At 49.9% G+C, this 21407-nt stretch overlaps 1 protein-coding gene across 3 annotated transcripts in view; it reads right to left on the minus strand.

The window, feature by feature from the left end:
* Positions 1-595: 595 nt before the first annotated feature.
* Positions 596-21407, minus strand: part of fat1a (FAT atypical cadherin 1a) — a 39820-nt gene continuing 19008 nt past the window's right edge. Inside the window, exons 8-29 of one of the 3 annotated variants that reach the window (XM_085912058.1) lie at positions 17663-17938; positions 17360-17570; positions 12759-16832; positions 12491-12687; positions 12263-12416; positions 11024-11257; positions 10547-10933; positions 9934-10148; positions 9706-9843; positions 9488-9631; positions 9164-9361; positions 8022-8606; positions 7500-7722; positions 7287-7421; positions 7052-7209; positions 6216-6690; positions 5544-5697; positions 5352-5462; positions 4618-5258; positions 4175-4309; positions 2613-2648; positions 596-2182 (exon numbers count right to left, since the gene is read on the minus strand). In XM_085912058.1, the coding sequence (XP_085768184.1) occupies positions 1623-2182; positions 2613-2648; positions 4175-4309; positions 4618-5258; positions 5352-5462; positions 5544-5697; positions 6216-6690; positions 7052-7209; positions 7287-7421; positions 7500-7722; positions 8022-8606; positions 9164-9361; positions 9488-9631; positions 9706-9843; positions 9934-10148; positions 10547-10933; positions 11024-11257; positions 12263-12416; positions 12491-12687; positions 12759-16832; positions 17360-17570; positions 17663-17938 (9441 nt within the window). In that variant the 3' untranslated portion in view covers positions 596-1622. Of the gene's footprint in view, positions 2183-2612; positions 2649-2879; positions 2940-4174; positions 4310-4617; positions 5259-5351; positions 5463-5543; positions 5698-6215; positions 6691-7051; positions 7210-7286; positions 7422-7499; positions 7723-8021; positions 8607-9163; positions 9362-9487; positions 9632-9705; positions 9844-9933; positions 10149-10546; positions 10934-11023; positions 11258-12262; positions 12417-12490; positions 12688-12758; positions 16833-17359; positions 17571-17662; positions 17939-21407 lie in introns of all 3 variants that reach the window. The other 2 variants (XM_085912057.1, XM_085912059.1) reach the window with 2 other exon arrangements.

A 21407-nucleotide genomic window follows, 5' to 3' on the forward strand; every position in this document is an offset into this window, starting at 1 on the left:
TGCAGCACCACCTTGTGGTCTAGATGCAGTACTACACTCTTACGACCACAAGTTCGTTTAAAATTATAAATAGTATCAAATTATACCTTAGTTTTTTCCAAAACATAATTTGAAGTTTATTTAAAAATATATATGAATGAGTATTAACTTATTAATATTACATCAATATTATAGTGATAACTAACTCAACCCCATTGTGATCCATAAAACAAAAATTAGAACAAATTTTAAACTAATCAATTACCATTTATTTTTTAAACAAAATATTTGAATACATTTTAAAATATCTGAGCACAAATGCATATATTTTAAGCTAGAAATAGACTCATCTAAAATACATTTAAAATAATAGAATTCTTTATCGACTTATGTACAGGCATTTATAAAAATCAGAAATGGTAAAACACTAGATGGGTGGATCTGCCAATGTGGGGTAAACATTTTTTGACTGGCAAATACGTTCAAATGTACTAGAAAGGGCGTTCGAACATATTAGCCATTCATATTTTTTTTTTTTACTCCCCATTGGCACCTCCACGCTTCCGTAACAAAAAACTATCTAAATACAAAAGATGCACACAGCAATAAATACATATTTTGTAGGAATAATTTATTGCCAGTAGGAAAGCGTGAGCTGGTGGCACTAATTCAATAAAAACCTTAATAAGACCGATGCGTCGCTCACGCACACACTCGCGCACACATACACATACACGAGCTGTATCCATGACGACCAAAAATATCATGGGGTCCCGTTTCCATGATGGAAAAATAAGAGGTTCCAACGTCAACATGTACAAACAAACATGAAAAAAAAAAACAATGCGAATAGAATAATGCAGTCGTTCACTGAAGACCCTTTTTTTTTTCTTTTAACGACAAACTTTTTTCGTGAACGTTAGCACAGTAAGGCCGATCATGTCACACAGTTTCTTCAAAATAAAAGCACTGAAATATCTACAAAATCTACTTTGAAATCAAAACTGTACATAGACATTTACACTGAAAATCACCACTTGTAGAAAATGTTCTATCGATAGAAATTGTGAACTTTTCTTTATTATTGTCGGGGTTTGTTTTCTTTTTTGTTTTCATCTTGAACGGTCCACTTCTTGTGACTTGACTTTCTCCCTAACATGCCATGGATTGACTGACAGGTTAATACTGTTAAAAAGTTTGCAAAACCTAAATTGAGAGAAAATAACAGTTTTCCAGGAAAAAAAAAATGGATGGTCACAAATACCGTAATTTCCAGACTACAAGTCGCTACTTTTTGCTCATGTTTTGAACCCTGCGGCTTGTCGTCCGGTGCGGCGTATCTATGGATTTTTTGGGTGATGACTTGATCACTTATACAGTCATAAAAAGGCTGTAGACCGTTGTTGTGCGGCATCGCTTTGCTGGGCGACACGGGCACCGGGGAGGGATACAAATTGCGGACTAATACAGAGAAACGTTTGGCAATCCTAAGTGGGCAACATAAGGTATACCAGGTTGGCAAGTATGCATCAGTCCCTTTGTGGACTCAGATCGTACCAGGTGTAAAAGCGGACCAAAAAAAAAAAAAAAAAAGAAGGAGGGCTCGTGGGGCTGCTTCAGGCACTTTTTGTGGGGATCCAGTGTCAGACTTCAGTGTGCTGCTGGGAGCCCAGCGGTGGGATGGACAGCCGATCAAAATGGCTGTCGTCACCGCTCTCGTAGTCGCTGATCATGGCCTCGGACTCCTCGCAGCACGCCGACATGTCCGAGCAGGAGGCGGTGGACGCGTACAGCGACAGCGACATGTCGTCAAAGTCCCGACCTGGAGGGAAGCCGACGGTGGCCGTGGTGGAGGATGGCGGGGCGGCGTCGCCGTCGCCCCGGGGGCTCAAGTACTGACCGAGGCTGTACAGTTCCGGCAGGGCGGGACGGCGGCGGGTACCCTCGGTGGCGGTGGACCGCAGCGTGTCGCCGTACTCGGGCGGTGGCGGCGGCGGCAGCTCGTCACCGGACGGGAAGTCGTCGGGCGGCGGAGGGAAGTCGCTCTCGATGTCGTAGCCGCCTGGGTAGTAATCGGTGTCCATGGCGCTCGGGTCGCTATACAAGGTGGCGGGAGGTGATTCCACCAGCTCGTACTGCGGAAATTCCTTGATGCCCGGCAGCTGGACGCTCGGCATCCAGTCGGACGTGTCCCAGTGGTATCCTGGGTGGGGGGGGGGGGGGAAACACAAACGTTTAACATTTTCACGCTAACTTCTCGATAACGTTGATAAAGCCATGCAACCGACACACCGCTTTTTTTTTAATAACACTCCACGACATCCCGAGTAAAAGAAAATAACAAGGATTTGAACGACATCTGGTCACACACAAACAAACAAAAAGCAAGTTTGCAAGTTGTTTTGAACTGTAGAGTTTAGCGACAACCAAAAATATCATTAGTTACCAAATAGAATTCCTTAAAAACTCAAATCACCAAACCATGCGTAGGGAACGCTCATAAACGTCAACGTTACGTTTCAGCTTTCACACCAGCACACAGAAAGCAAAACAAGCTCTGATTGTTAGCGTCGGGTTAGTGGTTAGCTGCACCCAAACTCACGATAACACACAAACACCAAAGAAAAAGTCACCTCTTGTGTTCTTGAGCTCACGAGCCAAAAAAGACTCTTTAAAAAGTATCCATGAAAGAAGAGGAGGAGGAGAAAGAGAGAAAACACATTAAAAACTGCCAAGGATGCTAACAACATAGCGGGGACACGGGAGTTTTGGTGAAGGCGACAAAACACATGGAGGGCCAATTTGACAGGGTTGCCATTTTACTTGTTAGCGAGCTAGCTTAAAAAAAAAAACGATGACTGCTAGCCACACGACAACGACGACAAATGGAAAAATAGTACCTTCTCCTTCCACCGTGTCAAGCACAGAGTTGACAAAGTGGATGACAGTCACTATGGAGGCTTGCAAGAGGAGAGATGATGGAGCATTAGCATATATGCTAACAAAGATGAGAACCATACACATGGAGGGAACATGGCGCTAATGCTAACACAGAACATTGGTGTGGGCATGAACCTACATTCATTTTTTTTCTTGACTTCTAAGAGTCCCCCAAATATGATTCATATGAATAGAAATAACCATAATGATGATATCGTTCAGAATTATCGGCATAATAATAATGTACATATTGGAATATTTGTTTTTCTTTCACTGATTTCACTTTTTTTCTTCAATTCAATTTCGACCAGATGTTTTTTGCTTATACCCTCTACTTTTCCCCAAATTTCAATTTACAGCATTTCAGTCGTTTAGATTTTTTTTTTTTTCCGTGGTTGTCATTACAAGAAATTCACGGACATGCCCATTCCTAATGGTGACACATTTAAAGGGGGTTGTGGATCACAATATGACGATGACGCACAACGAGATGCTATTACTACACACATATCTTTGAATGAAATTCCCCATAGATTGAAATGGTTGTCCACAAAAAGGCGAAATGAGACACTAATGACCCGTGAATTCAATTTTATGGCTCATTTTCATTGCGGAGGATAAGCAATGACAACTGGGTCGGATGACACGTATACAAGACTCGTATCAAAAAATCTGCTGCAATCGAGTGCCTGCGTGATGCAAATATTGCTCATCAATTTCCGTAATGTAGAAAACATGCAGAATTTTTTGATAGGTGTCTTGCATTGGATTGTGACGAGATGAGTGAATGGGAGGAGAGAACAGTGAATACCATTGTGATACGTTCCTTGAGGTTTGCTTGAACAAAAAGATAAAGGGGGCATGCTTCAATGAAATAATCAGCGTGCAAGAATTTTTAAACATAACATGGTTGCCGTGCTTATGTGGACCACGTAAAAAAAAAAAAAAACGGTAGGGAAAGACATCATGCTACTGATTTTTTTTTTTGTTTCATCCCAGAAGAACTTACAGGCCTTTCTTTTTTGTAATTCTAAAAGCGTGTTCTGGACCTGTGGACAGATTTGATCCATATGGGAGCTGTGCCTCGCAGCAAGAATAAAGAAAGAGTGGAAAAAAAATAACAACGTGACTCGGGAAGCCACCACCATTGGGAGTCCAGAAAACAAGTTAGCATAACAGAAGAGAGAAAGAGATGGAAAGAAAAACAAAAGTTTACATTTGACGATGGCCGTTCAAAGTGGAGGAAATAGCTTACCGTTGTCGTCGCACGACTCGGACTGGAAGGAGCTGAGCGACTGGACTTCCGACATGCTCCCCCTGGTGTTGAAAGGGTGACATGCGCTCTCCTCTACGGGCTTCTTGGTCACACAGTCCAAGTCCACAACTTTGGCTGCAAGGGCGACATGCAAAGTGTCACATTCAAATACAAATTGTAGCTTATATGTCTAACAGACAGTTTTAAAATCTACAAAACGTTTTTGTAATAAACTAAAACCTATTCTTTGTCTTAGTTTGGGCATGAATACATTTAAAAAATGCAATCATTTATTAATTAAAGGTATATTTTACAACAAAGTACAAATCAAATGAACATAGTAAAAACCTTTTTAAATACAAATAATTATTTTATCCTTTTAAAAGTCGCTAAATATTGATTTATTTTTTTTGTTAGACAACCGGGCCTCCGCTCCAACTCACCATCGTAGTCGTAGTCCCAGCTTGGCTTCTGTATGGAGTCGCTGTCCGACACCGAGTTGGAAGGCGGCGGCGGCGGCAGATTGGGCGCCACGCTGCACACGGCCACTGTCTTGCGGTGGCCGTGCGCGGCGTCCGGGTTGAAGGTGCTGAACTCGGGGTGCTCCGGGATGGCCGAGCCCTCGAAGGAGTTGCGGTCCAGGTTGTTGCGCGAGTCGCTGGGGATGCTGGGCGTGTACGAGATGGGCCGCACGGGAACCTGGGGCGGGATGTCTGAGTAGATGTTCTTGTTGAACTTGGCGTCAAAGTACGGCCTCTGGAGGAAAGAGTGCGGCGCGCCCGATCCGCCGCGCTTGTCGTCGTCCTCCGTCTTGGACTTGGCGCGGCACGCCTTCTTGCGCAGGAGGACGAAGAAGAGCACCAGGATGAAGATACTGGAGACGAAGATCACGATGCCCACCACCTCCTCCAGGCCGATGTTCCACGAGGTCGACACAAAGTCGTTGCGGACGTCGGCGGCCAGATCGCACGTGGGGCCGGCGAAGCCCAGAGAGCAGTTGCACTCGTACGAGCCGTACGTGTTGTGGCAGCGGCCGCCGTTGGAGCACGGGCTCCTCGAGCACTCGTCCACGTCGTTCAGGCACCTACGGCGCAAAAACATCATCGGATGCTTCGTCATGCTCCGAGTGGGGCAATATTTCTAAAAAAAAAAAATGTGGACGTGCTATTTTACATACCAGTCTCCTTGAAAACCGGCTTCACACTCGCACACAGGCCCGTCCAGACTGTCGATACACTTGCCGCTGTTTTTACACGGGTTCTCCGTGCAAAATGAACCCATCTGGCACCTGTTGTCAAAAAAAAAAAAATGAATTCTGCGATACAAGCCAAAAAATATGATGGGCGGCATCCAGCTTGAAGGCTTTTACCTTTGACCCGAGTACTGCCCCCTGCACTGGCAGTAGAAGTCTTCCCCGCGGGGTACGCACGTCCCGCCGTATAAGCACGGGTTGGAGGCGCAGGGGCTGACGGCCATCTCGCAGTGGGCGCCCACGAAAGCGACGGGACACTGGCAGAAGTAGCCTGAGGAAGTCCAATAAGACGGCAATCAGCATGTTTCCTTTTGAGCGCTCCGCTCATTTCCCCTCGGGCGGAGCTGGTTCACTCACTCCATTCTTCACTGCTGCTTAGCTTGCGTTTTTTCTTTAATTAGCCTGATGGCTAAAGCGTCGGATGAGTCAAGCGGCTGACGAAGGATTACGACCCCCCCCCCCCGCCCTTAAAATGTTGAGTGTGCATAACCAGCACATTAACCCAGCACACCCCCATTAGTATTACTGGATGTAGTTCTTGCCTGGTGGTCGTTTTTTTTCCCTCCATTTCCTGAATGTCCAGGGGTCCCAATATTTTTGTGCAAATCAACTGCCTGGCATGAGGTTTGACAACACACAATTTTTGATTCTTGACTGTTTTTTTAAATCTCATTGCTTGACTGCAGTATCAACGTTCCACCAATAGAGGGTGCTATAGGCTGTGAGCTTTCAGTGTTTTTTTTGTTTTGTTTTGTTTTTCAGCCAAAAGGAACATGTCACTCAACATACCTCCATTCGGCCTGGGGTTGCACACTCCTCCGTTGCTACAAGGATTGCTGGAGCAGCTCTCTGGCGGTGTGAGCGCGCAACCGGCCGCCACGTCCTCGATGGCCTCCATGACTGCGTGCGCCCGCCGCGCCTTGGTGTTGAGAGGCAGCTCCTGGCCGTTGAGCGTCATGGCCTCCATGCAGCCACGGAAGCCGTTGGTCACGGGTAGGTTGCGTCCGTGGCGGGCGGCCGAGGCGGCGTGCTGGCGGACGTGGCCGCCAAAGTAAATGCTGTTGTCCAGGTTGAGGGTTCGCAGGGTGCCCGGCGCCGTCCCTGAGGCGGCGTGCACGCGATCCAGCACCAGCTTGGCGTAGTTGCCGTCCACCTCCAGGGAGACCGAGTGCCACTCGCCGTCGTTGACTGTGGCGCTGTGGACCGACACCAAGCCGGGACCGCTGCCGCAGTCGAACTTGTACTGCAAGCGACCGTTCAAAATCTGTCCAAAACAAAGAGGAGGTCTTAAGGACATTTTCATTTCCTACTGGCCAAGTGTCCCAATACTTTTGCAGACATTGTGTCTATCAATCACTGACTATTAAGCGTGCGTGTGGCATTGTGGAAGCTTTTTCTTGAATCAAACATTTTCCCTATGGAGTCTGGTCATCGCGGAATGTGAGGAAAAGTGCCGGGTGTTTGGCTCCCAGCCTGAAAATAACTCGGTTATTTTCTTTTGCCAAATTCCCATGGTTGCTCATGTGAACGGCCGGCCGGTCGGCCATTTTGAGCTGCAGGTTGGCCACTGACGTCTTCTCGTACCTTGCGACACGGAACCACAGTACTACTAAAATGCTACCTACCTCTAGGATGCTGTAGTCGGTGCCCTTGGCGAACATGACGGTGGCGTGTCCGGAGAAGGTGCGCAGGCGCAGGGACAGCTTCATCTGCTCCTTGTTGTCGTTCTCCATCAGGTGGTACTTGACGTAGCCGCTGCCGCTGAATGTCAACGAGTGGCCGTCTGACCCGACCGACCGCAGAGTAGGAGTTAGGTCTTAGATCTCACATTGGGGATTTGTCTTTGGAGTGTTCTCTTACCGGAACATTTATTTTTGTTCCCCGGAGGACACACACACGTGTACTTTGCGTCTCTGTGCACGTCGGCCACACAGTCCAAGCCCTCCGGACAAGGGCTGTGATCGCATACGCTGTTCAGCACGGGACATTTGCCACCTGTTGGATGAAAGGTGATGTCATACATGTGGGCTGGACCATTTTCCATCCTGAGTGTGTGTGTGTGAGGTGAGCGACCTTCACACTGGCAGGTGGCGTGTCTGTGGTGTCTGGGCGTGACGAAGCTGAGGCGCGCCGTGCTGTAGGTGGACATGGACGTCCTGTCCAGCGAGACCACCTCGTCGCAGAAACTCAGCGGGCAGTCCATGCCCGAGCAAAGCTTCTGAGCCACCCGCACGATACGCACCCCAGTCATCTCCTCGATGACGCTCGCCGACGAGTTCAGCTTGCGGAAGACCACCTGGAGGAGAAAGTTTAAAGGACACAATGGGATTGTTTTTGTTGGATCGAAAAAATTGAATTCATTTTTTTTGTGTGTAAAACTGGAAAGGAAATCTTGACTGATCCCTTATCACATATATATTTATATATATATATATATATATATATATATATATATATATATATATATATATATATATATATATATATATATATATATATATAGAGAGAGAGAGAGAGAGAGAGAGAGAGAGAGAGAGAGAGAGAGAGAGAGAGAGAGAGAGAGAGAGAGAATTTCCTCATAAATGTCCCTCTCACCTCCTGAGACTGGTAGGGACTTCCGGATCTTTCCAGCGCCAGCAGGACATCGAGGTCTCCCTGCTCGGATGGCTGCAGGCTGACCAGTTGCACTTCGCTCCTCCTCACTCCGGCGATGTTCCTCAGCGCCCTCTGGAAGTTGCGCCAATAGTCTCCGATGAACTCCTCGGGGGCGATGCTGGCGAAGCGCACGGCGATGGAGTTGTCCAGCGCCTGGCGGGCCACCTGCCGGACGTGCACGTTGACGTCGGCGGCCGCGGTGAAGCGCCCGTCGGTCACCGTCACGTTGAGCGGGTAGTGGCCGGCGTCCAGCGGCCCCAGGGCGATCACTTTCCCGTCCGACGCCGACACGGAGAAGGATTGCGAGGACGCGGCGGAGGACGGGGCCAGGCTGTACGTCAGCGTGTCGTATACGTCTTGATCGGTGGCGTGGATCTTGCCCAGAACGCCGCCCGCGTATTCCTCGCCGGCGATGGACACAAAAACGTCGAGCGGGAGGATGGCGGGCGGGTAGATGCTTTCCTCGATGATGCGGATGCTGATGTAGGCACTTGAGGAGAGCGCCGGTTTGCCGCTGTCAGACACCTGGAAGTCAAACGCGGCGGCGTTCAGAAACAAAGTCGACTATATGAAGTGCTAATTTTGTTTTTCAGAAGGAATTTGAGATTTGCAATCATAAGATATTATTTGTTAACATTTTTAAGCCTTTTGAAAAATCGATTGACCATTTAGATTTGGTGCCTTTTAGGACTTCTTGAGGATCAACAGGCGCCCTGTAAAATATTTTCTCTACATCCTGCAGAGGGCACTGTTGGCATTCATGAAGCACTGGACTGCACGAACACACACGCGCACACACGCACACACACAGATGGTCAAACAACACAGTTGGAAGGAAAATTGCTGACTCCACCGCAATGTCCGAAGAAACATCACACCTCCGTTTCATCATTCTATCTATCCTCTCATTCTGTCCCTTAGCACACAACTCCGCCCACTCATGTCACTTGGAGACGTTGGCTTTTACCATGGACCCTCACAACATGATCACAGATGGAAATGCAAAGCAAAAAATAAATACATCTAGAAACAGTAAAGAGGAGTCAACGCAGAGCGAAGACAAACGAGTCGGCGTATCTGACCTGTGCTTGAAGCAGGTAGTGTTCCTTGGTGTTCTTGTTGAGGGGCCCTGCCAAGAGCAGCGCGCCGTTCGGGTCGATGCGGAAGACGTCGCCTGCGTTGCCGCCGGCGATGGAGAAAATGAAAGGCGGCCCGTTGTGGGAGGCGTCCCGGTCGGACACCAGGAGCCGCAGAACGCTGCTGTCCTGAACTTGGTTCTCCTGCGGGACGGACAACAACGGAACAATCTTGATGTGGGAACAAAACAATTGCTTGGCAATGACATCTTTTTAAAACAACCCCGTAGCAAATCAGGTTCTGCATTGTTAAAAAACACATTTTATTACCTGGATAATGAGGCTGTAGTTGGCCTGGGAGAAGAGCGGCGGGTTGTCGTTGACGTCAGAGATGTCCACGTTGACCACGGCGCTGGCGGACAGCGGCGGCGTGCCGTTGTCTACGACTAGCACCGTTAGCGTGTAGCCCGACGTCTGGAGGAAAAGTACATCCGTACACATCAGGAACAATCTAGAATGTAATAAGACTCTTCAAAAAGAATATTCACCTGCTCGCGGTCCAGCTGGCGGGCCACTTTGAGCTCGCCTCGAATGGGGTCGATGATGAAGGGGCTGCCGCTGTTGCCGTCCACGATGGCGTAGCGCACGCGGTTGTACGACGGCCCGTCCGCGTCTTCGGCCACCACCTGAGGGGGGGGGGTCACGCGAAAGCGTAATGGTCAGAAAATAGAACTCGCGGAATTTCCAGTCAAATAGTGTCGTGGTTTGAACCTGACCGTCAAGACTGTCCTGCCCAGCTCGGCGTCCTCGCCGACGACAGCGGCGTAGACGCGCTGGCTGAAGACGGGCGCGTTGTCGTTGATGTCCGTCACGTTGATGTTGACGGTGGCCATGTCGCTGAGGGGCGGAGAGCCTCCGTCGGTGGCCTCCACCGTGATGTAGTAGTCGTGAGACGTCTCGTAGTCCAGCGGCGCAATCACAAAGATGTCGCCTGAACAACGCAAAATGATTACATCGAATTGACGTCCGCCTGTCAATCAAAGCCAGACACATCATTCCAAGACCGACATTCCAAAAATTCTTGTCATGGAAAGTATTTTTCCTGTTGGACAAACTCTTTTTCCAAATTATGTTCATAAATTTGAATAATATCTTATTTCGCAGCATCTCATTTTTCCAGGCATTGAAAGGATGAATTTAGTCTTCAAACTTCAGCAAAAACTGAGCTTGAAATACTTCCTGTTTTCACTCTTAAAATGCATATACAATGATAGTGTGCCACCACCTAGAGGCCGACGCTGGAATTACACCCAAAATAACCAAGTAGAACCGAAAAGAGTTTTGAATCGCAAAGCAGTGGCTTTTCCTGTAGTCGGGTTGATCCCGTACCTGTGCTCGGGTCCACGCTGAACACCCCGTGCTCGTTTCCGCTGACGATGCTGTATTGGATCTCCCCGTTGGCATCCGCGTCCCGACTGGCGGCCTGTACCCTAAGCACTTGTCCGCCCACGGCCGCATCTTCGGGTACGGCGGCCGCGTACTCGCGTCGCTCAAACACGGGCGGGTTGTCGTTGATGTCGAGCACGGAGACCAGAACGCGGCACGACGCCCACAGACGTGGAGAGCCCCGATCGGAGGCGCGGGCCTCCAGCTCGTACAGGGCCCGCGTTTCGCGGTCCAGCGGCCGCTCCAGGCTGATGATTCCGCTCACTTCGTCGATGGAGAACCAACCGTCGCCAGAGTTCAGCAGCGAGTAGACCACGTCGCTGTTGAGCCCTGGAAACACAACAACAAAGACAATTATTTTCAACAATGATCCCAAAACGGACTGATATTTGATTATTTTGCATTCGTCTGATGGCTTACCGCTGTCGGCGTCGTCGGCTTGTAGCTTGGCCACGAAGGTTCCAGTCTCTGTGTTCTCGAAGATGGTGAAGGCGTACGGGTCGGCGGCGAACTCGGGAGCGTTGTCGTTGACGTCGCGCACGGCCACGTGCACGTCGGCCTCGCAAAAGCGCCCGCCGCCGTCCACCGCTCGCACTTTGAAGCGGTGCTCGTCACGCTCCTCGCGGTCCAGGGGCTTCAGCGTCTTCAGCTCGCCTGAAAGGTGACACGATGTCATTAAAATGACACAGAGTGAAGCTATTTTGCTTTTTTTTTTTTTTACAGTAAATTTGACAGAAAAATATGTGGCTTCACAAAACACTGCTTGAGTACTTTATTTTGCCAATGAAAAAGCTTCCTTTGCCTGATGTGATATATTACTATAGTTATTCACGCTGGAGGGAACAAGGTCAGCTAATGTATGCATGAATCCAGCAAAAAAAAAAAAACACGTAAAAAAACAAAAAGCATCCAAAGCATGTAATTAAGTCAGACGGCCACACAAAAAAAGGATAAAAAGGAACATTAGTGCCTCTTAAAGCAGATTTTCTCCATCTTGTATGCTATAATTTATACATTAACGGCACCTTTATAACGACCCCCTTGGGCGCTAAAGCTAAATGTAGGGGACATAATGCCTTAGAGCCAGTGTGCTCTCACGACGGGAGAAAAAAAACGGAAAAAAAAAAAAAAAAAAATAATACAGTAGCCTGATAGAGCGCGTGATTTAGGGACTCTTCTCGCCGGCATTATTTGCAGGCAACAAATAGAATGGACATAAATTCAACCTAAGTGTGCAACTTGGGATTTTACTGCCGCCGTGGTTCTTGCCCTGAAGGGAAATAGTCTTGGTTGGTTGCAAAAAAAAAAAAAAAAAAACATATGTAACTGGGCACTAGGGTGTTTTTGTTTGTTTTGCCGGCCCCATGGCTCGATCCCAACTGGCAGTTAGTTAAAGAATGTACTGTTGTGTTTCAAGCAATAAAATAAATAACATGCTGAAAAAAAATGAAATCAAAACTGCCCAGCACCACAAATTGGGTATCGCTAAGCTAACGTTTAGCATTTCTTGGAATGATCGCAAAAATAAGTGAAGAGATCTAACTTTGTTTATTTTGTTAACACATGATTGCGTGCGGCTTTTTGACTTTTTGAGCATGTTGAAGTCCGCCCCAAAAAATCATTTGCCACCTGCAGCATATTGGAACAAAGTCAACTCACCCGTCTCGGGGTCGATAAAGAAAAGTTCTGAGCCAGCTCCCTGGAGTTCGTAGGAGATTTGCGCGTTGGATCGGATATCGGCGTCGGTGGCTGAGACTTGCAGGATGAGTCTGCTGGCTGGCGAGTTCTCGGGAACGCTTTCACTGTAGAGAGACTGAAGGAGGAAGCCCAAGTCAAGACTCCAACTGGACCCCGACGTGATGGAATTTGCTGTTAAATGGCCGTTACCTTATCACACACGGGGCTGTTGTCGTTGGCGTCCAACACTTTGACCTCAACCACAGCTTTGGTCGTAAAGATGCCGTCGCTGGCCGTGACGTTGAGCAGGTAATAGTCGGTGGTCTCGCGGTCCAGGGGCTTCCTGACCGACACCTTCCATTCGTTCTGCACGTGCTCGATGGCAAACTGTCCCAGAGGGTCTCCGGCTGTCGGATGAAAGAAAATACGAGTTGCATACAAGTAACAGAAAGAAAAAAAAAATAAGAATTGAACTGACCAGTAATGAAGTAGTTGACTTGTCTGTTAATGTCCTCCGAGTCGTCGTCGGTGGTGCTGAGGATGGCGATGACGCCGCTGGGCAGAGGGTCGTCCTCGCTGACCGTGCCCTTGTAGACCTCGGCCGTGAAGCGGGGCGGGTTGTCGTTGACGTCGGCCACCGTCACCTCCACCCGCGTGCCCGTGGCGTGTTGGACTTTGTCGCCCTGATCGGTGGCGACGACGGCCACCGAGTACTCGCTGCGCTTTTCGCGGTCCAGCTCCTTGAGGGTGCTCAACCAGCCGCTTTCGGCATTGATGGCGAAGAGCTCGGCGATGTCCTGGGAGTTGAGCTTGGCGTCCAGGCTGTACAGAACCAGCCCATTGGTGCCCGAGTCCAGGTCGCTGGCTTTGACTTGGACCACCTGCGCCCCGCCAGGGAGGTTCTCCACCACCACGGCCTCGTAAGGGTCCGATTCAAAGACCGGCCGGTTGTCGTTGAGATCTTTCACTTGGATGTTGACGCTGACCGACGCGGCGATGTCGTAGCCGTTGCGTTGAGCTTGTGCCCGCAAGATGAGCTGGTACCATTTGGTGGTCTCGTGGTCCAGGCTCTTCTGGAGTTTCAGGGCACCGGTGTCCCTGTCCATGACGAAGACCTCGTTCTGGTTGCTCTCTGGGGTGTTGCCGTTGACGAGGCTGTACGTAAGCGGCTGTTCGCTTTCGGCCCGTAGCACGTCGATCTCCGTGCCGATGGGAAGGTCCTCGGCCAAGGTGTAGCGGTATTGAGGCTCGGCGAACTTAGGGATGGGCGTCTCGGGCGACACGATCTGGATGTAAACCTGCACCACTGAATGTTTCGGCGGGTTTCCGGTGTCTTTGGCCCGGACGAAAAACGCATAGAGCTCGCCCTCGAGACCAATCAGGCTTTCTTTCGTCACGATGACCCCGGACGTTGGGTGGATTTCAAAGTTCTCCGCCACATTCTCCACGTCAGCTTCGATGGAGTACTCCACGTCGGCGTTGCTTCCCTCGTCGACATCGGAGGCGGCGATCTTCACCACCGATGCGCCCCTCGGGGCGTCGGACGCGATGGTGACTTTGTACTCGGCCGCCCTGAACTGCGGCGCGTTATCGTTGACGTCGGTGAGGACCACGTTGATGGTACAAAAGCCCACCTTACCACCACTATCTCTGGCCTCTAAAGAGATGGGAATAACCTTCTCCACGCTGCTGTCGCGGTCCAGGCTCTCCAAGGTGAAGATGTCGCCGTTTTCGTTGACAGTGAATTTGTCCTTGGCGACGCTGTTGACGATGCGGTATGTGATTTGCCCGTAGATCCCTTCGTCGCCGTCCGTCGCTTTGGCCTCGGCTACCAAAGTGCCGGCGGGGGAGTTTTCCACCAACTCCACCGCGTATTCCAACCGAGTGAAGGCGGGGCCGTGGAAGTTGCCGCCGATGACGGCGACGTCCACCGGGGCCGAGCTCCGATAAACGCCGTCCGACACGGACACGTTGAGGAGGTAGCGCGGCTGCATTTGCGGCCGGCGGTGGTTGGAAATGACGATGGCGCCGCTTTTCTTGTCAATGGCGAAACTCTGGTCTTCGTTCCCCGAGACGATGGCAAATTCCAGCTTGTCTGAGTCGGAGCTGTCGGCGTCCGAGGCTTGGACTTGGGTGACAAAGTGTCCGCGTGAGGCCAACTCGCTGACGGCCGCCTTGTAGGCAGGCTCGGCGAACACGGGCGCGTTGTCGTTCAGGTCCGTGACGTCCACCGTCACCACCGCGTCGCTGAAGAGGGCGGGGACCCCTCCGTCCGTGGCGCGGACTCTCAGTCGGTGCTGCGGCCTCTCCTCGTGATCCAGTACTCGCGCCGTGGAGATGAGTCCCGTGTCGCGATCGACGGCAAACATATTTGAGCTTTTCCCCTTCTCCTCCACCAACTGGAAGAAGATTTCCTGATTGTGGCCCGTGTCGAAATCGGTGGCCTCGACCCGCAGGACGGGCGTACCGATAGCCGACGCCTCCGAGATGGCGGCGTAGTAGGAATTTGACAGAAAGACAGGCGAGTTGTCATTGACATCTTCCAGGATGACGTCCACGAATACATCCGAGTGCACCCCGGTCAGCGAGTCGGTGGCCCTGACGTTCAATTTATAGGCCGGGTGCGTCTCAAAATCCAGAGGCTGAGCCACGTGAAGGACCCCCGTGTTGAAGTCGATGGAGAACTGCTTGAAGGGGTCCCCCTCGGAGATGGTATAAACAATACGAGGCCCCTCGGAGTCGCTGGCCTGCACGTGGAGAACGGGCGTGTGCACCTGGACATTCTCGGGGATTTCCACGGTGTAAAAGGCTTTCTCAAAAACGGGGACGGCTCGGTTCACGACGGTGATGGGTACTTCCGTTTCCGCCGACAGTGGCGGATCGCCGCCGTCCGTCGCCACGACGACTACGACAAAGTCGGCGTGAAGTGATTCTTTCTCCAGCGGCTTCTTGATGGTGATTTCTCCCGTGGGCTTGATGTCAAAGTGCTCCTGAGGCTCTTTGAGTTGGTAATGTATTTGTGCATTGCGACCGTGGTCCTTGTCCACCGCCGTGACCTGCCGCACCAGCTGGCCTTCCTCGGCGTCCATCTGCACCACGGCGGTGTAGGGGAGATTGACAAAGATGGGCGCGTTGTCATTGGCGTCTTCCACCGTCACAGTCAAAACAACATGGGCGGCGTCTTCGGACGGCTCCTCCTTGGTCATCTCGACGACGACGTCAAACGTGTCCTGCTTCTCACGATCGAACGGGATCCCGGTGGTGGCGACCACCCCCGACGTCCTTCCGATTTCAAAGCGTTTGTCGGGATTTAAGATTTTGTAGAACAGAGGCTCATTGACTTGGTTACCGACAGCGGCGATGACTTCCAACGTTCTCTTCTCCGACAAATTCTCTGGGACCGAAGCTCTGTAGGACTCTCTGGTGAATTTCACCTTGCTCTCTTTGTTCTCCTTCAAGTGGATCTTGACGGCGGCGACGCTGGCAAATCTCCCGTCCGAAACCCTGACCTTGAGCTCGTAGCGGCTCCTCAGCTGGGTGACATTCTGGATGGAGATCACGCCGGTGTTTGCGTCCACTCTGAACTTTTCGCCGATGTTGCCTTCGGAAATGGAAAACAGAAGTTTGGCGTTGGGTCCCGAGTCCAAGTCGGTGGCGTTGACTCGGACCACTTCCACGCCTCTGTAAGTCGGCACCACCACGGTGGCTTCGTAGACGTCCCGGCTGAAAAGCGGCGGGCAGTCGTTGACGTCGATGACCTGGATGGTCACGTTGGCCGCCGTCTCTGCGAACAGCCGCGGTACGCCCAGATCGTGGACCTGCACCGTAAAGCGATAAAGGCTCCTCTGCTCACGATCCAAAGCGGTTGTGATCCTGACGGCGCCGGTGCTGGAGTCGACGGCAAAGTAGTTGAGGGCGAAGGGTTCCACGATCTGATAGACCAACATGGCGTTGCGGTCGCTGTCGGCGTCCGAGGCACGGATGACGAAGGGAGCGTTTTCTCGCGTGAGAACCACGCTGTTGACGGCAGCCGACTCGCTGACCACCCCTTGGAACTCGGGCTGGAGGAAACGGGGGGCGTTGTCGTTCTCGTCCTTCAGATGAATCAGCAGAGTGGTGTTGCTGGCGAGTCCGGCCATGTTGGTGCCCTGGACCAGCAGCTTGTACTGCGGGGTCACCTCGTAGTCCAGCTCTTTCTGCGTGACCACCACTCCCGAGTTGGGGTTGATGTCAAAGGCGTTGTCCGTGTTGCCGCTTTTGATTTGGTAGAAAACAGACGACTGGCTGACGGCTTCCAGCGAACTCACGAAGCTCCCCGGAGCCGCCGCCTCGCTGATGTCGGCGGAGAAGGTCTTCTCAGAGAACCTGGGGGCCGCGTTGTCAGAGACGGTCACGGCGATGTGGACGACGGCGGTGGTGGACAGCGCCGTGGCGCCGCCGTCGGTTGCCTTGACGGTCAGCTCGAAGCGGGTCTTGCCGCTTCCACTGAGTTCTTTGGCCACTGTGATGGTGCCCAAGACGGGATCCACAGCAAAGGAATTTGCCACATTTCCTGCAGAGACAAATTTGTGACGCAATTTCAGGTATTGATTGAATGGAGCAAAACAGTCAAACACACAAAGCATCAAAAGTCATGTCGGTTGAAACAAAAGCCACGTGTTTTAAAAAGCTCATTAGAGCAGAAAAGTATGCGGGCAATTCCGGGGGTCGACCACATGGCTGACATATTTGGAAACTCCAGACAAAGCCGCTGACGTGTTTCTGAGGATTCCAACAAACATCCAGTAGGCTGACTCATGACTTCATTTGTGGTACATTACAATGAAAGCTTTCATTGAGTCCAAATGCCTCAAGTCCAACATTTTTTTTTTTTCACCATAATTTGGGTGAAAAGCCTTCGCTGAAGTTTAAAAGTCAGCATATCGGCGTAACTGGCTTGACCTCATATTAGCCGGAATTAATCTATTAGCTCAGCTCTGTGTTGGAAAATGTCTTTTTAGCTAACTTTCACTTTTTCCAGGTTGCTAATGCGCTCTAATTGCTAATGTGCTTTTTTTCTTCTGATTTCCGGGAACATACCTGACTCGATGATGTAGACGACCTCGGCGTTGTGACCTTTGTCTTTGTCCAGAGCCGTAACCTGCAGCACGGCCGAGCCGACGGCGGCGGACTCGAACACGCGGGCCGAGTAGGGCGTGCCGACAAACCACGGCGCGTTGTCATTGGCGTCTTCGACGTTGACCACCACACGAACCAGGTTGCGTTTCACTGGGATGTCCTGGTCGCGTACCTGCGAAGGAAAACAGAATAATAGAAATGAACGAAGTCATTCGGATATCAAGGATGGTGCGAAACTTATAAACCGCCATCGTGCGCACTCACCATCACCGTGAGGACGTGGCTGCGCATGGTCTCGTGATCCAGGGGTTCGGCGGTGTACAGCGTGCCCGTGCCCGGATCCAACTTAAACTTCTTCAAGCTGAAGGGGTCGGTGCTGCTCAGCAGGGTAAAGGTCAACTTGTTCTTTTCGTCCTGGTCCGTGGCGTCCACGCGGAGCACTTCGCTTCCCACCGGCACGTCCTCGGGCACGCTCACTTCGTACTTGGCACGGGAAAACTCGGGCCGGTGGTTGTTGGTATCGATGACGCGGATGAGTACCTGTTGGGGAGGACCGGGTTTTTCTCATTAGCATTAGCATCCTTGCAATCCGGTGGCGTGACACTTTGGCGATTTGGTTTTTATATCAAATATCAACCTCATCTTGGTGTTACCATTTTACCATGTCAAAATGACGCATTGGAATAGATGAAAGACTTCTTCGAGTCCTTCCACAAAGTCAAATCTGTGCCCCAAATGTCCATACATGTTCCTCTCTGCCTTTGATCAGCAGAAAAAAAGAAGAAGAAAAAAAGCCCCAGTGCCGCTTTTGTGTACTCCAAACATCATCCACCAAGCTGTAAAATTCCACCGGGAGAGTGTTTTATCAACACCAGCCACTCGTCTGTTGGACTTCCGACAGAGGATTACGGAGAGCTACTGGAATGCCATCTCCGCTTCACAGCGAACGTCGCCAAACATGGGGAACAAAGGGATCAGGCCCGATTAGACACCTGCATACCAGACACCAGGGGGTGATATCCCTTCAGGAGGTGAAAATAAAGCTGCACAGCTCCCCTCTTGTGGGTCGTAACGCTGTTTGCTGAGCGCTACGACAAACACGGGCGGAACCTGAGAGGAGCGATAGCACGCCGCCGTGCTGGCAATGCAGCTCACCGGGCTCGCTCGTGTTGAGTGTCAAGGGCCGCTACCGCTAATCACAGAGTGCCGTGGAATAAATACCAAAGCTGGCGAGTATTCCAACTTTATCGGCATGATCAAGCTCCGCCCACACGCGATGCAGAATATTCAAATCCCTGGCAATTCCGTCTCGCCCATCTGTCGAGTAGACGTGGTCCAAATCTGATTGCAAACGGACCGAATCTCAAAGAATTCAATCTTTCAATGATGCTAAAATGTGTTTCAAAGCAAATGGGCTTCCTTGGAATAAAGAGACGTTTTTGTCCCGATTCATTCGCCACACATATTTCATGTTGCCGAGTAAATCTGGCATTCAGGGCAGAATTATATCTAAAACTCTGAATGGATCTACCAAGCCAACAATGAGACTTTGAACCAAAATGGCAGAATCTTTAGATGATTTGTCGCACGTCTACCAAATGTCACGTTGCCGAGTGAATCGGGCTCGAAAGCGGTGGGCTAGCGAGACACTTCCTTAGGGAACCTTTCGCATCACACTCTCTTGCCCAGAAGTGGCACTCAGGAATGGGGCCTCTGTTGCATGGTTGCGCCCTTAAGCAGCCATTCCAGGCGTGTCTTCTCATGTCATGCCAGACATCAGAAAGCAGCAGATCCCTGATGTCTCAAAACACACACAAACAAACACACACATTGCTTCAAGTGACCCAATTACCATTTTGTTGGAATATGTTACCATCACCATATGGAATCATCACTTCACTCAACGCAAACCAGACGTCATCGACACGGGGACAAGTGATCGCAAAACGACGACATCGCAAACAACGTTGCGAATGCTAAGGTTGGACGTGTGCGTGAATATGTGTGCATAGGCTCCTCCGGGGAATGCTGTGCAGAGGCGTGACTGTGACTGTGTGTGTACACATGACATATGGAGCCACGATGAAGGACGGGTTGGGAGGGTGGAAAAAAAAAAAGAAGCTGTGAGGGTGAAATGACAGAAATGGAAGCGGGGAATAAAAGGTCGAATTTAGAAAACATATGCTTGTGAGCGAAAGGTGCAAAGACAAAATGGCTGAGAAGAACAACGCTGCAAAAACAGCCAAGGAAGGCCAAGTGTTAGCATGTTAGCGTTTTGTTTGTTTTCATTAGAAATGGCACGAAGGCCACAAGGTGGGATCAAATCCGAATTGAACGGTCTTCGAGTGTTATTGCTCACTCTGCAATTCTACATTTTGGACTTATTGATCTGCTTGAGTTATTTCTGTACCTTGCTATATGCCATTTAGAACATCAATTTCTATCATGCTAGCAACATCCTCTTAGTGCTACTAAACTCAATTTATTTTTATCACACCCACAATAGAGCTAGAATGTTGTTCAATAAGATATTTTACACCCAAAATCATTATCAGTCTGTCTGAACTTTGTGTAGAGTACCCTAAGTCCTATCGTCGCCTTCTCTTAGCATGTCAACTGTTAGCATTTGCTCAATCCTCGGGTCCTTCCGACTTGAAACATGACAAAGGAGGCTTAGGAAGGAAGATGGATTCAATGTAATGAAGTAACCTTTTGTGCAGTATTAGGAAGGGGCGGGGGGTGTTTTGTGCCGATCTCCCCCCAACTGGGACTGGCTTTGGAAAGACCGGGCCCCCCTGCCAGGTGGCAGGTTGCGGGCACTGGCAGCGGGCATGCACACATGTTACCAAAACAGGATTAACGCCATACTACATACACTGCGTCCTCTCTTCCTGTCATGTCATGAAAAGAGCCCCGGTTTACGTGTAAGCATGTTATTTAAAAAATGTGAAGAAAGGCAGTGAAAATAGGCCAACGTAGCGTATCAGGCGGAGCTTCCACATGACTTTGATTGAAGACAAGATAATGGAGCAGAACTTTCACGAGGTCTCCTTTGCGATGCGTGTGATCGCCCACCCAGTCTAATTTGGAGACAAACTCCGCCAGACTGAATGAAAGGCAAACAAAAGTTATATGTTGTCTCCAGAGAATCGAGTTTGCAGCGACAACTCGTGATTCGGGGCTTGCGTGTTCCCACTGAGCTCCCACACACATCTATTGAGGAAGTTTGTGTTTGGAAAACGGTGCTCGAAAAATGTCAGCCCGTCTTGTCGTCCCTTGGTCATTCGTGTATCACAAATTTACATTTCATTTTCAAGGAAATGATCTGAATTTCAAACGATCCTAATCAACGCAGGCCAATTTGATCTATTTAAGAAGACGGCAAATTTGCTCTTTAATTTCATTACCATGATTCATTCTGCAAAATGACAAGAAGTTTGATACTAAAATCTGCCTGTAAAGAAACTTTTATAAAACAGGCAAATTTGTGACAAAAATGACAAGAATCGATTCACCTTTGAGTGCAAGTCATTGAAGTGCGACTTGATGTTTGTTGTTTGTAAAATGGTAGCAAAAAAAAAAAAAAAAAAGAAGCGCTGCACTAAATGAAAGGACGCGCTGCGGATGAGCGAGGGCGGCTCGGCTCGGCTTCAACCGAGAAGAAGCGTGATGATGAAAGGCCGCATTCATAGCCAGCGACAACAAACGGATTCTTTCGCAGCCAAGGACAAAGGGCGGCAATGGCGGAGCGTGGAAGACCCCACAAAACTAGCATGTCGCTACATTGCTAAATCTCACGGACAAAGCGTGACCGTGAGAACGGCATCGCAAGAAAAACGCAGACACTTTTCTGCAAGCGTGATGATGGCCATTTGCATATTCATTTACTGTTACAAATTTCAAGCAAACTACTCCCGACGTCGCTTTTTCTCATAAATAAAAGAAGCACCATTTATGATAAGAATTTAAGATTCTGTATTGCAATTTCTCTTCTTGGAAATATAAATTG

This window comes from Syngnathus leptorhynchus, chromosome 5 (genome assembly GCF_054491065.1).
Source record: "Syngnathus leptorhynchus isolate UIUO chromosome 5, UIUO_Slep, whole genome shotgun sequence".
NCBI classification, from domain to species: Eukaryota; Metazoa; Chordata; class Actinopteri; order Syngnathiformes; family Syngnathidae; genus Syngnathus; species Syngnathus leptorhynchus.